At 43.9% G+C, this 18,572-nt stretch overlaps 1 protein-coding gene across 8 annotated transcripts in view; it reads right to left on the reverse strand.

The window, feature by feature from the left end:
- KLF12 (KLF transcription factor 12) overlaps nt 1-18,572 on the reverse strand; it is a 256,583-nt gene that overhangs the window by 155,955 nt on the left and 82,056 nt on the right. For 7 of the 8 annotated variants that reach the window (XM_075423015.1, XM_075422969.1, XM_075422990.1 and 4 more), the window contains exon 3: nt 3,135-3,224. In XM_075423015.1, the coding sequence (XP_075279130.1) occupies nt 3,135-3,224 (90 nt within the window). Of the gene's footprint in view, nt 1-3,134; nt 3,225-18,572 lie in introns of those variants that run through there. The other variant, XM_075423024.1, reaches the window with a different exon arrangement.

Raw genomic sequence — 18,572 nt, forward strand, 5'->3', positions numbered from 1 at the left:
CACCAAGCTGAGTGGTATGGTCAAGACACCAGAAGGACGAGATGCCATCCAGAGGGACCTGGACAAGCTGGAGAGGTGGGTCTGTGTGAACCTCATGAGGTTCAACACGGCCAAGTGCAAGGTCCTACACCTGGGTCGGGGTAATCCCCACTATCAATACAGGCTGGGGGATGAAAGGATCGAGAGCAGCTCTGCTGAGAGGAACTTGGGGGTACTGATAGACGAAAGGCTGGACATGAGCCGGCAATGTGCGCTGGCAGCCCAGAGGGCCAACCGTGTCCTGGGCTGCATCAGGAGAAGCTTGGCCAGCAGGCCCAGAGAGGTGATTCTGCCCCTCTACTCTGCTCTGGTGAGACCTCACCTGGAGTATTGCGTTCAGCTCTGGAGCCCTCAGCACAAGAAGGACATGGAACTGTTGGAGTGGGTCCAAAGGAGGGCTGCAAAAATGATCCGAAGGCTGGAGCACCTCTCCTATGAGGACAGGCTGAGAGACTTGGGCTTGTTCAGCCTGGAGAAGAGAAAGCTGCAGGGAAACCCGATTGCAGCATTTCAGTACTTAAAGGGAGCCTATAGGAAAGATGGGGACAATCTTTTTAGTAGAGACTGCAGTGACAGGACGAGGGATAATGGTTTTAAACTAAAACAGGGTAGGTTTAGGCTGGATATAAGGAAGAAATTCTTTACAATGAGGGTTGTGAAACACTGGAACGGGTTGCCCAGAGAGGTAGTGGAGGCCCCATCCCTGGAAACATTCAAGACCAGGTTGGACAGGGCTCTGAGCAACCTGATCTAGTTAGTGGTGTCCCTGCTCGCCGCGGGGGGGTTGGACTAGATGACCTCTAGGGGTCCCTTCCAACCCAAAACTTTCTATGATTCTATGATTCTATGATTCATAACCCTTAAACCACATCTAACTTTTGCGCTTGCAGCAAACAGAGTGAATTGCAGATACCAAGCACGAACAGCAAAAAAACTCCAGCTGTCTTCCTACAGGTTTTGGAAAAGTTTGCCTAGTCTTGTCAGGTTTTCAGCATCCTTAGTGATGAAGCTTTGGCTGTTACCTTCAGAAGACTCAAAATGCCGTCTTAATTTGCAGATTTTCAGAGCAGACATCATGTCTCCCTGCACACCCATACACCGCAACGGAGGTGCAACTCTAGGGACTCTAGACACCATCATAACACAAATAAACATCACAATTCCAAATTCATACTACTTGGATCACACTTCAGTTCCCACTCTATTCTTCCCAGTTACGATATTCGTCTTCCCAAAGAGCTCCACGCGCTGTCTTTAGTAATCACAGCCTTCAAACACTTGTTCCTGGTATGTCTATCAACATCTACATATTCAAAACAGTCTCTGAAGCACACGCTAAACATCTGTTTCAACCACCTTTCTCTTTAGAGCTTAAGCTGTTTGCTGGAAAATTGCCATCCTAATGGCTAGCTCGTCTCCTAGCGAACTGGAGAATTCATTTTGTATTTATTGATTGTTCCCTAATGAAGAGTCATAAAGGTGCCAGAGACTCTTGACCAGACACTACTTAATTAGTACCAAAGTGCATAAAATCCCAAAACAAACCAAGCTCTTTGTCCAATGGCTCAGGCACTGGAAAAGAAAGAGACTACATCATTTTCTGCTTACAGAAGTTCATAAAATTTTATTAAAAAAACCCTAAGGAAATTAAAAAAACTACATAAAGTGTTCATTTCCTTCCAGTTCCTAAGACACCAAATAGGTCTTCCAGAATCGAATCACACTTTGCTAAAGGAAGTATTCTTCATAAAGCACCCAGCAATATACTTCATACATAGAATTTATTTTAAACTAGACAAAGGCAAATACCAATAAAACATTTGTCTTCTGAACAATACAGAGAAAGGTTTATGTTACATACAAAGACACAATGCAAAGTATCCAGAAGGTATTAAAAATTACCTCTAATGGATCTTTTAATCATCGTGGCTCATACAATAATCCAACTTTCATGTTCCCCCAAACTATGCTGTACCGGAGTATTTTCTAAGGGTACTTGCTCTCAAAAAGGCAGGCAGATGAGCAAGAACTCCATTAAATGTCAAGGTTTTTTTCTCTCAAACTTAAAGCCTCAAAAAACATACTGAATAACCGGTATCTCCTTGCAATTCTTTCAAATTAAGTCATCCTGCAAGTTAATTCCCTCTCTTCCATATCACGTGAATTCTCAATTAAATAACTGAGAAAATAGCAGGAATGAAAAAAAACAGCTAACAGAAGGAGGTAAAAGCCCATCCCCACATGGCAGTAGCATTGCTGCTTCTATCAGGCTCTTTGCTTGTTGGAGGTATCTGTTGTCAAAGCACTAAGGTGGCTTGGATTCCTCAGGATAACGCAAGATGCACACAAGGAAATAAAGATTCACAGTAACACAACATCCATTAAACACAGACGCCTTCATAGTAATCTACAATCCTTAATGTAATTATTACCACATATGTAAGAAAATACCCTTAATATGTCCAAAAATGTTTTCTTCTATTTTCCTAAAATCTACCACTCCAATGCCAAATACCTGTTCTGCAAAAAATTCAAAATTCTATTCATGACCTTCTGTAATTCAGCAGTCGATGTGATACCACCTTTAACCATCCAAAGCTCCTAGCCCTCTTATCATAATCATAAACAAGTGCATTCCACCAAAGAGAGAGCAGTTTTGCACAAACAGAAAATGGCACAGGACAAGCATATAAAGGACAAAACAACCACAGTAAGGCAAATCTCCCAAGGCGGCAGAATTAAAAAGTTGTATGGACTTCTCAGACATACGAACTTAGCTTCTTTACCGTAATCCATTATTCTTGGTTTTTTAAACTGCATCTTTTTTTATAATTGCAAAATTACACCATCAGCGTCTCGGTTCTCCCAGACAATTTGAGTAAGTCTTCCGCAGAGTTTTGTTTTCTGCTCCCAGCAGATGAGACTAGACCCTCACTGGTACATCTCCCAAGAAAATGATCTCCAAAATGGCAGAAATTAGGAAAAACGCAGAAAAGAACACGACAATACAACAGGAGGGACAGCTAACCACAGCGAAGCTCAGGAAGGGCCACCAGCGTGCTGTGGAGCGAGGCCGCGCAGAAATGTCGGCTTACCCCTTGCTCGGATTCCAGCAGCTCTGTTTTGACTCTGACTGCCGGCATCCCATCAAGCATTAACATTCTGTTCTCAAAGGCGCTGATGTCCTAAGGCAAAAAAAGACAAGGTTAATCAAAAAATGATGAAAAACACTGGGTTTAATTCAATTGTTTAGTTCTATGATACTGCAGAAGTAAGTTTCTTTCAGTGGAAATGAAGTTAGCAAAGACGTAGTATCAATTTCAAGAAGTTGCTACCAAGTTACTATTTCTGTTAAAATATTAAATTACACTTTCAGTTATCCTTCAAAGAGAACTAGGTCTTCATAAGCAACAAGAGAAAATCACCTCCAATTACTGTTTTCTAATTTGAAATTCATAGAATCATAGGTTGGAAAAGACCTCTAAGATAATCAAGTCCAAACATCCATCCAACACCACCATGCCTGCTAAACCATGTCCTGAAGTGCCACATCTACATGTTTTTTAAACACCTCCTGGGATGGGGACCCAACCACCTCCTTGGACAGCCCGTTCCAATGCCTGACCACTCTTTCAGTAAAGAAAGTTTTCCTAATATCCAATCTAAACCTCCCCTGATGCAACTTGAGGCCATTGCCTCTCGTCCTAGTTACCCGGGAGAAGAGACCAGCACCTGCCTCACTACAATCTCCTTTCAAGTAGTTGTAATTAATCACACAGGTGCACGTATATAAATTCCTTGCTTTAGAGCTGGAAAGCAGAGCAGTGATGTCAAATAGCTTCAGGTTTTGGGCAGTATACTTAAGTACATTTGATGTCAATCAAAACATTTGTACTTCTGTATTACCTAGAGAAAGCAGACGCTTGAATTCACAGAAGTTAGAGTGAAGGCTTGTACACACGCCCACCATAAATTAACACGCAACAACAACTCTTCAGATTTCAGATCATTCATTATGTTGTAAAGTTACCATTTGCCAATGAAAATCTCCATGTACTCACCTCTGACACAAAAAAAATTTAAAAAGCACATAAAAAACACGTATTGTTCTTGTAGTAATGGGCAATATATGCTGAGAGCTTCAATCTGAAGAGAGATTTGCAGAATTGTGCCTCCCTGAATTAACACCCCTGCTCTGAACGCCTCATCCCGCTGTTGCTGGAGCAGTTTATGCAAGCGTGCGAAACAACCTCCTGTGCCTTCAGCTCAAACACTCCCTCAACCCAAGTCAATTTTCTATCCCAGTCAAGGCTCAGGGCTGGTGTTTGAAAGCTAGCCCCTTCAGCTGCCATTTGGTTTGGAGAACATGGAGACCAGAACAGACACATTTACTGTGTCCAGTTCTGGGCTCCCCAGTTCAAGAAAGATGAAGAGCTACTGGAGAGAGTCCAGCGGAGGGCTACAAGGATGGTGAGGGGACTGGAGCATCTCCCCTACGAGGAGAGGTTGAGGGAACTGGGCTTGTTCAGCCTGAAGAAGAGAAGGCTGAGAGGGGACCTTATAAATGCTTACAAATATCTGAAGGGTGGGTGTCAGGAGGATGGGGCCAAGCTCTTTTCAGTGGTGCCCAGTGACAGGACAAGGGGCAATGGGCACAAACTGAGGCACAGGAAGTTCCGTCTGAACATGAGGAACAACTTCTTCCCTCTGAGGGTGACGGAGCCCTGGAACAGGCTGCCCAGGGAGGTTGTGGAGTCTCCTTCTCTGGAGATATTGAAGACCCGCCTGGACAAGGTCCTGTGCAGCCTGCTGTAGGTGACCCTGCTTCGGCAGGGGGGTTGGACTAGATGACCCACAGAGGTCCCTTCCAACCCCTACTATTCTGTGATTCTGTGATTCTGTGACATTTTATCCCTCGAGCTAGCATCTGACCTCACGAATCCAGACACCTTGGTCAGCGGTACAGAAATACAAAGACATCACATCTATTTTTCAAACAGCCAAACTACAGCACGTATCGCTTATAAGTGACTCATTCACAGCCCCTCACTTCTCTGCAGCCCCGTCTGGAAGGCAGCACTCGAGACTGGAAACTCACCTCCGCTCTAGCCGTTACCTCTTAGTCCTCAATAACAGCGCTGCAATGGAAAAAACACTTTCCCTGTGTTTCATGGGCAGCAGATCTGCTCAGCACAGCGTGGGGCCGTTACTCGTAAGGGATATGTTCATAGCCCTGTTTCTCACCACGGCTGCTTCAGGGGAATTTTAAGACAAATGGTCTGTCCTAACGGAGTTGCCAAAATACATTTCAAAAACTTCATTTACTTCAAAGATTTTCATTTTTCCAATTAATGCACCTCATCCCAGTATCTTTTAGGTATATACATTGCAGCAACTGTTTATTTTTGTATGCTCCTTTACTCTATTGCAATTCAAATAACGTGCTGAAAGGCAGGAAAACCGATAGGCCCATGCTCCAACAGGGTGCCACCAGCAGAGCAAATGACCTGCTTAAAATCCCCGTCGCCCTCACTTTGCACCCCTCGTGTTACAGCACACACAGCTGCGGTTTGACACCACGGTGCAGGCAGGAACTCAATGGTAAAGCAGATAAGCACATGCAACAGCAAATGCAAACACAGTATCTATTTTTTTTCCTCCTTAAAAAGTAGATTTAGGTAGTTCATAAGAAGTTCTAAATACTTAAGCTGTGAAATTTCAGATCAAACAAGTAATTGTCAGCAGAAGGCCTCCACACTGAGACATGCGTGAATGAAGACGAGTCAGGCTGTTGAGATGCCCTGGTCCACGCTGTGCGACCCCTGTGTTTATCTGCTGTATTTTAAGCGTGGCACAACAGGAAGAAGAAGAAAAAAAAAAAACAACACTCTTCCTATGTCTTCCCAGCAATTTATTTCGTGCACATCGATCTTTATTCAGCGTTCAAGGCATGAGGTGGGGAGAGAGCAGGAGGGGCTCCGATGCCACAGAACAGCTCAACGCCACGCAACAGCTGGCTGAAGCTGTTCCAGGCTCGACGTCCCTCTTCCCAGCAAGGGTGGTGACCAGAAGCCGACCTCGGGCGCCACCGAGCTCCCGTGGCTTGGATGCAGCTCAGGGTGGAGCAGGACCTTGCAGAACGGTCCCTCTCCCTTCTCGATTCACGCGCGGCGCAGTGGAGTTTTACAGCAAGATCAGGAACGTACCCGGCGTCCAGCATCCCTTCGGCTGTTCAGCTCGTAGACAAAGAAGGATGAGCTGATGTTGCTCGGCGTCCCTGAGGAGGCCGTGCCCGCCCGAGCGAAGGGAGTAGGCTGGCTTGGGCGGGTGGCAGGGGGAAGACGAAGCACCGCCAAGGAAAGGCAGGTTTAATGAACTGTTAGAATCTGATTAGGGGCTAATGTCCCTTTTAGTGCTTTGTACCAATTTACAGCTGATATACTTGAACCATTTTTCCCCACTGGCTGTGATAAACTCATTAGTTTTGAAAATGCAAGCTAACCAGAGCCTTTGAAGTTTAAAACTGATAAATCATGAAAACCTGACTAGTTCATGTACCACTTAACACATTTACATTTAACTAAATTTTCATAGCGCTCGCTTCCCCTTTTGTTCTCTAAAATCATATTTCCTGAAAGCAGCACTCTGCTTTTTGAGCACTGGTCTGAAGAGCGAACGCAGCGAACAGCTCTGGCTTTGGGGTCATTCATAATTCAGAGCAGCAATAAGCACAGAAGTAAATTCTTTCCAAACTATTTGATCCCTTCTGCACTGATAACTGGCAGGACACTGTGTGACAGACCCTGGGGGGCCCGCTGCCTGGTGACAGCCGAGCAGGTCGGGTCCACGTGCTATACACGTGGACGGCACGTTTAGCCCAACGTTTGCTCAGAGAGACAAATCTTTCCAAACTGCGCTCTCCTGCCACGACCAGGGTTTGCGCCACGGCGTGTCCAAAGCCACTCAGCAAAGAGGATGTAACTGCCGAGGTCTGCATGCGGTGGGCACTCATCCAAGGCAAAGGGGCTCGACTCATCCTCACGGGGGCCAAGGGTGCGAATCAGGTTCCCCCGGGAGCCTCTCCGGTCAGCTAGGTAGATGGGACATCCACGCCTGAGTGAGGCCAGGCTGGTCCAGCACCCCATGTTAACTGACAACATGCAGGAGACCCACCAGCAGAGACTGCTGATATGATGTAGATATGACGTATTGAGTCAACACATCTTCCAGGCCGCCGTCCCCTCCTGGCTCACTCAACGCCCTCCATCGACTGTAGCAGCTAACTTCCAGCACCCAACATTGCCCTGGTGAGGGTGACCTGAATTTGTGTGACAGCCCTTCCTTCTCTATTCTCCTACCTCCCACCTCAACCCACCCAGTGGACTCCAGTCACCCCACCTAGGTAAAACACATAGCAGATGTACGTCCTAAACTGGGCATACAATCAAGCCAAACACTGCATGACCTTACCGAAACATCTGTTCTCTTGGATCAATAACTCATCCTAAAAGAGATCAACCTCTCTTTCTCGGTGCCATCCATCGGAGCCTTTCACTAATCACTTTTGGACATTCATCTCCTTGAAAGATTAATTAAAAACACAAATCATACCCAGGTCCGTATGGGCAACTCCTATTAAAGCAGTTGTTACAGAAGACAAATAAGCTTTCTAGCTTACGAGCTCTCCCGAGAAGCTATGGCAATCAGTCTAACAACAAGACTCTCCCACCTCCTAAAAGGCCTACATTTTCTGTACAGCATCGCTGCAACTGGCATTTTCTTCTTGCAGATTACTTTCTGCTGCAAGTTTCAATCAAATTATCTTTGGCTACTTTAGAGAAAGAGAAAACAAAACACAACCTTGTATCTTATCCTGGTACAAAACCCTCCAGCATCCTGTAGTGCTTACTTAATTACGAAGTACACTATTACGAAATTTGGCTCTGTCCATGAGAAGGGCTGTGGTTTTGTAGCCAAGTTTTCAACCTGGCCAAGCCATATGTCTGAGAATCACACCACAAACCTTAAACATCAGGGCAGCTGGTGCCACAACCAACCTCCTGTCCTAGGGCACCACCAAAGACACCCCTAAAGCCCCTCCAGAATTTCTTCTAAGCATAAGATGACAGAAACTGCACATCCTCATCCCACACCATAGTTGGTGTCCCTCCCTCTCTCCAAGATTTTCACATCTAGCTGCTCCGTACTAAAGCATCAGAAATGAAATAACGCTCTCTCAGACCTGGCCAGACTGTGATGGGCACAACCCCGCAGCAAGAAAGCAGTGAGCTCAAGCTTCAGAGCACCCAGAACCCAGATCTCACATTTTCTGTATGCATTGACATTAACCCTCCTGTGCAAGACAGTCTCTTCCTCTTTTCCCATCTCACGCATGCAAGAGACATGCAGAAGCAAGGTGGATGATGCTAGTTACTGCTGTCGCTAACGAAGGTAACAGGCTTACTTAGTTACACTGAAGAGCTGAACACTGGCAGGACAAAGCCACTGATAGTTCTGACCTTTTCCACAAGACACTGAAAAACTTCAGCTGACAATTCAATGCCTTGTATCTCTGGTGGGCTGACATTATCTGGCTGCCAGACGCCCACCCAGCCGCTCTCACACTCCTCCTTCTCAACAGGACAGGGGAAGAAAATAAGGTGGAAAAGCTCGTGGGCTGAGATAAAGACAAGGGGATCACTCACGAAGTACCATCACGGGCAAAACAGACTTGATTTGGGGAAAAGTAATTTAATTTATTGCTAATTGAAATAGAGTTGGATGGCGAGAAACACAGACAAAAATGAAAACATCTCCCCCCACCCCTCCCTTCTTCCCAGGCCCAACTTCATTCCTTCATTCCAACTCTTTCTTTACTTTTCCGTGCAAACTTAACTTCTAACATCGCACACTTCAATTTTTGAGAAATGAAGTATCAGCTGGGGAAAAGCAGTCTCAAATTCATCATTCAAGCTACAGTAAAAAGTTTCACCTTTAAGGTGAGTACGTTTGAATGGCTGAGCCGAGAACCTCCCTTAAGCAGCCTTTCTATCTCAAAGCTATGACTTACAACTTCCCCTGCCTCATCTTCTAGTTGTTTTTTCACAAGTTTTCTACACATGCAGTAATTTCTTAATTCATCATTATATTCCCATTTTATGACTACAAAATTTTGAGTCATTTTTGTGAAAACAGTGTTCTTGATAGCTCAGAAACATGAATTTTTAAGTTTTCCTTTTTTATACAGATATCTTAGAAATACCACTGAACTAACCATGAAGTAGCCTACGTCACTTATATGCCCTAGCAATAAGATTACCTTGTTCATTTTTCTGAACATGAACACCTGAATTCGTATTGTTCTCAATCCTTACATTACTATACTGAAGTTGTCCATCAGTCAAAGCAACAGACTGCATAACACTCCAGTGCAAAAAATCTTAAGTATCGACTCAAGTCAAAGCTTCTGAAGATAGGACAGATCCTTTTAAGGATATGACCACGTAAGATTTCCAAAGTTTGAAATTATTTTCTCCCTTTGTTTCAAGGAATAATAGAAGAATGAAAGATGACCATCTCTTCTCAAATATAACTATCTCCGTAGGGAGAGGAGGCCAAGGAAAATGTCGTCTTTCCAAATTCTCACAGGAAAGAATCACTCAGTTGTCTACTACCTCAGTCTCCCGGGGACCTTCATTTCCAAAGAAGTTCTTTATATACCACACAATGAAATTTGTTAGTCACTTAAACGTAGTTATCTCCAGGGTGAAGCATACTAGTTAATATTGCTACAGTATGTATGAGAGCAGTTCATTCCAAATAGAGAAGGAAACAACTATCCAACAGAAAATAAAAGTAAATTTATGTGGCTAGAATATAATCACTCAACTGGGAGCTCTGCCAGGGAAGCAGGGTTAACAGCCCATGTCTTGCCATAAGATCTTCATCATATGTAATTATGTCTATAGCTGTGTGAAATGTTCATAATGAAAGCAGAGATTCTGATAGTTCTGCATTTTACTCCAAACTTGAATTTCCAGTCAAATTTACCCGAAAAGAAAAGGATCATTTGCATTTATTGATGTGTCAAGGAAAACAAAAACAGTTTATTGGGGAAGTAAGTACAGTGAAGGCTTAAACTTCATACTGTTCTCCTGTGAAACTGGGTGGAGTTGATTTGAGTTCATTCCATTTCAGAATGAAATTCCTTTGGTGAGAACGCAGAATTTGCAGAAGCCTCGGTGAACAACATGGATGTACAAGCTGGGGTTTATGTCTTATCCAAAAACCAAAAGCTGAAAGCACCACAGCAATGGACTTCTGGAAATATGCTATGACAGCAGCTCAGCACATGAGTGTGAAGAAGAATTACCTAAAGCTAACAACAAGGTTATTTCTCACTGATCTACATACTGCTCTCCGGTCTGCTTGTTAGCCCCGAACACAGCTCAGGGTGGACCCAAATGGAGTGCATCAAATTCCATACATCACCTCGCACCACAGGACGTTGTAGGAGAAGGGCAGTCTAGGTATAGATGTACAGATCATGGACGTCCATCTGCACGGCATCCAGTGATCATGGAGGCGTAACAGCTCTAACCGTTCCAGGAAGGCCTCCGAGTATGGTCTCATTACAGCCGCACATGCCAGGCAGAGCCCAGACCTCAACAGCAGCTGTGACTCGATGTCCGAGAAGGACGTGCAATAGTTGGCCTGCAGCTCGTGTTGTCCTGCTGAGATCCTCATCTGATGCAACAAACCACGTCCGGCTGTACCCTGCTGCTACCAGTACAAAGATTTACACATGCAACACAAGCTGCTTCAATTGCTATTCCGGTGTCTAGATCCCTTAGAGAAAAAAAAAAAAATACTAATTTTGCAGACAACGGGTTTCCAAAAGTCATTAAGTAGCCAAATCCGTAAGGATGTAGCTACGTTTTAATTTGCTGTATTTTTTTACAAATGTGTCTCCAGGGAAAATATCAAGTCCAGACAATATTCAGTAAATATCTCCTGTTTTGCTTCTAAAGCCTTTTTGGTTTGTTTAAGTTTAAACTAGTTTCAGTAAATATAAACAGAAGCAAAGAGATGTGGTCAGCTTCCAGGTGACAGAGGAGCATCAAGTGCATTGGCAGCTAGAGGCCAATCTGCTATTTCTCAGACTCAGCAGGCAACCCTGTCAGCTGATTGCTTAAAATCCCTTTACTCTCCTCTGCTCTCTTGTCACTTTTAGCTGTTTCTACGAAGAATTACTGATCATTCCTATAGTATGTAATTCAGACACAATATGTTACAAGTAACAGCAATTACACTAGAGCCATACATTTAACTTTTACCAGCATTAAAGGCTTCATTGTTTTCCATCTAATACAACATTCACAGAACATTTGGTAAGATTTTTGTGAATACTAATGGATTCATCAAGTATTTGTGGATTTTCATTATCTTACACTTAAAAGTCTTGCTTAACAAAAAACCCGCAACCCCCTAAAAAACAACAGGAGAGCCAAAAGAGCCATCATCTAGGAGAGACACATAATTAAGAAAGGGTAAGTCTGAAAAAAGCATGCACTGCATTTACCTTTACACTAGAAATAACCCCCCCCCCCCATCTTTTCATAACACTTCATGATGTATAATAGTAAAATAAACTCAATAGTTTCCTTTGGGTTTTTAAAGCACAGGCAAGTAAGCGAAGACTGCTATCAAGTGAAAATTCATGACTTTTTCACAAAACAAACCCTAGTAACTGACCTAGAATGCCACTTTTCCTTGACCACAGTTACAAGTCAAGCAGTTTTAAACAACTACTACTCAATTTCCAGAGTAGTTTTCTGCTACCTTATTTCAACTGTCCTTGAGTTTGGAGAAGAGTTTGAAGACTATGAGGGTTAAAACTAAAACCAAACATCACCACCCCACCACCCCCCTCAAAGAAAAACTCCAATGGAAAACATGAAAGAATTATCATCGTTCTACAAATATGATATACATCAAATTTACTAAAACATATACTACTTAAATGTTACCTTTAATATCAGGTGGGCTGCTGTCTCAATTATTAAACTTGAGAAAAAAAAAATTACTCAAACAGCTGGCAAGAACAGTTTCAGGTCAGGTTTTCATTCAAGACATCCCCAGTCTTTTGCCTTTACCAAAAACTAAAATCAAAGTTTAGATAATCAAAAAGTCTCAGGTCACAACATGTTTTTAATTAACTTCTGGTGCTAGAAGGAGTACGCGACATCAACTGAGCGTCAGGGGAACAATTCTGCCATCTGACAACATTTTCCTATATCTGTTAATCGTCTAAATTGTCTAAATTGTGATTATTTTGTATTTGCTTAGCAAATGAGTGCTGAATGGCACTGCCGAGGAGCTTACCAGAAAATACACAGTGATAAAAATTTTACTCTGAATTCTGCCCTCACCTGCTCTGGTAGGAAAATAAGCTGATGAAAGCATGAGGAGCTGGTTGGCACACATCCCCCTCCACCTGCCCACATGCAAAGTCTGCTTTCAGGAAGGCAGATATAACATGGGCCCTGCATGCTGGAGAATAAAGGGAGCATTTAGCATGTAGTGGTGGCCATGGTTTAGTCCAGTATTTTTGTCCGAGATGTCGTGCAGCAGGCCAAATGGTCAAACACAGCTGCTCTTTGCCACGACAACAAGATGACCATCATCTCAACGCCACAGCACCTTCAGCTCTACCACTGCAAAGCCCCAGAGGGAGCAGTGAAACAACCGCACAGCATGTTTCACAGGCCTGGACTTCATCGCTTCCTCCATAAATTATGCTGGCCCTCTTCATCCTGGGTTTCAAAGAAAGCAAACACGCTGCTGACAATGCCCTATGCCCTGCTGGATCAAGACGGGCCGGCAGACTATCCCCAGCTCTCGGCTGGGGAGAAAACCGTTTCCTCTCCACGTGCCATGTTCCCTCCCCGAGGATAAAATATACTGATAAATTGATTGTCAGCACCAAAAGCTGACTTCTTATAAGTTACGGACATTACAAACTATATCCTCTCAATAAAAGCAGTGTAGGGTAATCACAGAATCACAGAATGTTCGGGCTTGGAAGGGACCTCTGTGGGTCATCTAGTCCAACCCTCCTGCTGAAGCAGGGTCACCTACAGCAGGCTGCACAGGACCTTGTCCAGGTGGGTCTTGAATATCTCCAGAGAAGGAGACTCCACAATCTCCCTGGGCAGCCTGTTCCAGGGCTCCGTCACCCTCAGAGGGAAGAAGTTCTTCCTCATGTTCAGATGGAACTTCCTGTGCTTCAGTTTGTGCTTGTTGTCCCTTGTCCTGTCGCTGGGCATCACTGAGAAGAGTCTGGCCCCATCCTCTTGACACCCACCCTTAAGATATTTATAGGCATTTATAAGGTCCCCTCTCAGCCTTCTCTTATGTCTAATGCCGTCACTAAATATGCTTAGCTGCCTTCTAGCAGCTGGGCCAAAGAAATGTTCAGCAGCTGACATTGCTCTTAGCCAGCAGAAGTGTTTCTTACTTCTCTGAGAGCTCCAACATATAGGCAGAACTAAAAGTAAACCACAGTAAGCCAGCTTTCCTCCTCTGGGTTTAAAATGTAAACACTAAAATTTAGGAAATTCAGTAAAGCTTTATTCTTAATTCAGATTCACTTTGTTCACTAACAATTTTTTTAAAAGTTTTGGTGAGGATTTTTTGGTTTGGGGTTTTTTTTTTTTTGTTTTTGGTTTGGTTTTTTTTTTTTTACTGTTAGAGACAGAGCAGCATACAGTACCCGTAAGAGAATCCCTTGTTCCCCAAAGTCAGTTGCTCATTTCCAGCTCAGCTTGTTTCACTGCCAGCTACAGGGACAGAGCAAATTCATTGCAGCCTTGAGAGCAGGAGGAGGAGGAGGGGGAGGAGGAACATGCTTGTGTGCAGCTGCACCCTCCAACACCAGATACCGTAGGACACACCTGCACGGAGCGCAGCCAGTTCTCACAGGACCTCAGAAACCACCCGCCACGGTTCACCTACAAAGTCATGGATACGGCAGGCAACAAGCGATGAAACCAAAAACGTTCTTCCCATGGCCCTGCTCCAGCTGAGAGATCGTTTGATTCACGCACGCGCCCAAATAACGAAGGAATAAGCAAACCAAGCTGAACGATTGCACGCTCAGATGAAAAAGTCGGACTGCTTGCCAGAAGGTAAGCGTTACTCCGTCGCCTTTCCCTGCACCTTTTGCGCAATGCCTTACGCCTGCGTGGAGGGCTGGCAATTGCTTTATACACAAACTGCTGCTTCTGACATTTCAAAAGAAAGGGTGTCGGCTCTGATGAAACTCCCAAACTGCAAATGTTTAACACCCTGTCGCAACCCGATCTCTGTTCTGTTTAACATTGGTTTGAGGTTTCCCGCTGCCCACAAGCTTCAGTGTAAACCCCTGGGAAAATGTGAATATTAAAGCTGGCAAGTAGCACTCTGTACGTTGCAAAAAATGGGAAAGCTTTGCCTTTTGTTCATTTAGTAAACGAATTATAAAGTACCTCAATTCATGAATGAGAATTTGTAAGTATCCACCCAATATGTGAAAAAATGGTCTAAAACAGCGCATTGTGCTCAGACTGCTCACATCAACTTCCAGACAGAAGCCGATACCTGGCTGCTCGCATGAGGTACTTTCTTACCCAAGACAGGATGACCAAAATGCTTACCTACAAAACTGTCAAATTAGATTCCACAAGTAATAGCTCATTGTGGAACTAGGGTCCACTGCAAAGACAATTCTAATTAAGTGTTTAAGAATTTCTAATTAACAAGTTTCAAATGTAGCCAACACGCATTTCCCACAGATTCTCAGAGAAGCTGTGACTCCTCAAACACGTTTACAAAAAGTGTACCGCACACGAACAAAATTACTGCCAATAATTAAACTAACTGTGTAACTTCAAGATTAAAGAGTATTTTAAGTAACTATGGGTATAGCCACAAAAATGACAGAAAACATCAGAAAGAGATCTATGAGCAGTACATATAGCGCTACATTAACAGATGCTTTGAACTTCAATTATAGCATCTTTAAAATTCAGAGATATCAAATTTGCTATATACAGCCAATCAAATTGGGCATAAACAATGTAAGGTTATAAACAAAATACATGAGTGTCTAGGGGAAAGATAAGATAAATGAATGATTAATCTCTAACATTATTTTAGAGCATGAAACATCACGTAACCCTGGAAAAACGTGGGGAATAATGAATGCTCTAGCCAATGTTTTTTTTCTTAGGATCCCAGGATAATTCAGGTGGGAAGGCACCTCAGGAGGTCTCCAGTCCAACCTCCTGCTCTAAGCACTGCAGGTCAGAGGACAGACCAGGTTGCTCAGGGTTACGTCCAGTCTTTGAGGTCCTAACAACCTCAAAAGATGGAGATGGCACAACCTCTCTGGGCAACCTGCTCATTTGGGAGACAGCCCCCACGGGGGGGAAAAAAAAGGTTCTCCTCACACTCAGCCCAAGCCTCTCTTGTTTTCAATGCGTTACCCTCTCATTCTCTCACCGCCACGCACAGCTATGAACTGACCAAGACCCTGAGCCCACACACCCTGCCAGTCTCTGCCCATCTGACCGTGCACCCATCCAGGCTGTCATAACTCAGACACAAGAACGCTGCTAGAGACACTGTTCAAAGCCTTGCAGAAGCTGAGGTGAATGCTGCTCACTTCTCTCCCCTCACCCACTACTCCAGTCACTTTACACTGCAGATAGCAATCAGGTGGGTCAGGCATGCTTTATCCCAGGTGAATCCATGCTGACTATTCCCAGCCACCTTCTCCTCCTTTCATGGTGCCCAGAAGTCTGTTCCCAGAGGACTCCATGATTTTTTTCCACGGACTGAAGGGAGGCTGTCTGGTCTTGCAGTGCCCCAGATCATCCTTTTTTGATTTATCTAAAGAGGAGTGCACCATTTGTTTTCTTCTAGTCATCAGAGATCTTCCACAGTCTCCAGCACCTTTCAAGCATGCTAGAAAAGGGTGCCAAAAGGACATCGGCCAGCTCTCAGCACCCACGGATGCAGCCAGGTGGGTCCCACAGGCTTGTGTGGGTTGAGTCCTCTCAGGTAATCACTGGGACTTGGTCCTCATTCATGACTGGTGGTTCTGCTTCTTGAATCTCATCTGCAGGCACACAGGTCTGAGAGAAGGTAACGCAGGTGAAGGCTGAGACAGAGAAAGCAACAGAGTACCTCAGCCTTACCGGTGTTCACTGTCAATAATTCACCCATCGCATTCAGCCACCGCCCCACATTTCCTTGTCCAGCCTTTTACTGCTGATGTAGTGACAGAAGCTCTTGTTGTTGTCTTTGATATTTCCTGCAAATCTGAACTCCAGCTGAGCTTTGGCCCTCCTGACACCACCCCTCCATGATCTTTCTGTGTTCATTCTTTGTAGCCTGTCTCTGCTTCCACCTCCTGCCATCTGCTGCCTTTTTTGCACTGGGATCCATTGGTTTTCCACTGGAAGCCATGACTTCTCCACCTAGAGAGGCTGGTCTCCTGACAAGCCCACTTGTCTGATGAACTGGAAATTGGTTCAAAAACAATTGAACTTCTCTACATGTTTGTTTATCAAGAACCATCAAGCATAAAAATACAGATACAACCTCTGGCTACAGAAGTACTTGTGCCCTAGATTTTCTGCAAACTTGGAAGATGTACCAGGGCAATACCATCACTCACACACAACCTTGCTACATCCTTTCCCCAAGCATCCACCTGTTATTGACTGTTGTTAGAGGAAGCACACAAGGTAGATGGCCCTTTGCTCTGACAGAAAATCACCACATTTATATTCCTATATTTTTTCTCCAAATACAATACATGCCAAGATCACGAAAGTTCAACCAGCTCTAAACCACAGGACTCCAGTCTCAAGACTCGCACTCAAGAATGAATTGACATTCTTCTGTCAAGTACCTGGTATGGATCACTGCCAAAAAGGGACCTTAAGTGAGGTGGGCCACTGTCTATTCTTCTGCAGCATTTCACTCCCTGCGATTTATTCCAGAGGTAAATGAGATGGCCAGCACACAGCACCTGCAGCTTAGCATGGACTTCACATGGTAACTTCGGAGCTCTCTTCCTTTGTTTCTCTCAGTCATTAGTCGGTCGCTGAAAATGCAAGCAATACCGTCTGTCCGTGCATACCATCATCCCTGGCTGATTTCATGAGCAGTAAAAAAACACAGCCAAAGGACAGCGCCTGGCAAAGCACCAGAACACTGCAAGTTATCGTTATTCTCACTGAAATATACGGAAGTATCACATCAAGCTATACAGTAACACTACACATATTCCTACCTGCTGTTGAACTCTATCTTGCATCCAAGGTGCTCTATGCAAACGCATTTGACAGAACCCTGTGTGACTACTAAATGTTCCCCTACCTGGTCTTTAAAGCCTCATTAGTGTGCTTTCAGTCAGTGCACCCAATTATACATTGCACAGCAGGAAGATCTAGCAAAGTACTGTTATTTGTACTATCTTTTTATAACCTAGCATCACACTCCCCCTGAAAATGTATAGTGACCTTACCCATGTCAAGGCTTTCAAGAAATAATGCACTGAGATAATTGGTTGTTTGGCATCATACACAGCCTTTATAGCATGTGTCAAGCCCCGAGTCATACTAATATATTTAACATTTCTCATTAGGACACCACAAGAAATTGTGCCTGTATAAATCACATATTTATTCCCAACATGTGGCTTAGTTACACTGTGTAAAATGATGAAAACGATTTCCTGCCCACACTAGCTATGTCTCACGCAGAATAAAATGCTTTTATTAGATTTACTTTGCACCACAAGAACTGGATGGGTTAAGCGCTCATATTTTAAGCAACGATTTCTGCACAGGCGTGAGAGTGTTATGTGTACTGCAGCTTTCTGAAGAGATCTGGACCACTAACATTAATAACGTAACTAACTGCCTCCATCATCATTCTGGATACTGAAATTCAATAAACATTACTAAAATATTCTAACCACTGAAATCACAGCCACAGTGGTTTCAAGAGCAGTGTTTATCAGACATTGAATGGTGCTGGACACAAATCTGGAGAGCAATTCCCTCAGTCAATGTAGACGGTTCGCAGCAATGCTTATCGGGTTGAAAGCTCACGCCAAGTCACCAGCTCACACGTAAAGTAAAAAAGAACTCTAAGAATTCTTTCACAAAAATTTACATTTTCTTAAAAATCACTCCTCACAGGACTTCATCTCAAAGAACCTATGTCAGGTACTCAGCTCACGTTTCGTGATGAAAAGCACCAAAGCTATGTCATTGTTGGTGCTGTTTCTTCAGATGTCCATCCCCTGGCTCAGCGCAATCAACCCAGAGTCTCCACCCAACTTTTGCACGTGCCTGTATGCCTAATGTCTGTGGAGGTATACTTTATATTGTCTGAAGACATTAATAAATCCTGCATTTCAAGAATTATAGAAAAAAAATCACAGTAATTCCATCACCTGTTTCTGTTATGTGCCA

Source organism: Opisthocomus hoazin, chromosome 1 (assembly GCF_030867145.1).
Source record: "Opisthocomus hoazin isolate bOpiHoa1 chromosome 1, bOpiHoa1.hap1, whole genome shotgun sequence".
NCBI lineage: Eukaryota > Metazoa > Chordata > Aves > Opisthocomiformes > Opisthocomidae > Opisthocomus > Opisthocomus hoazin.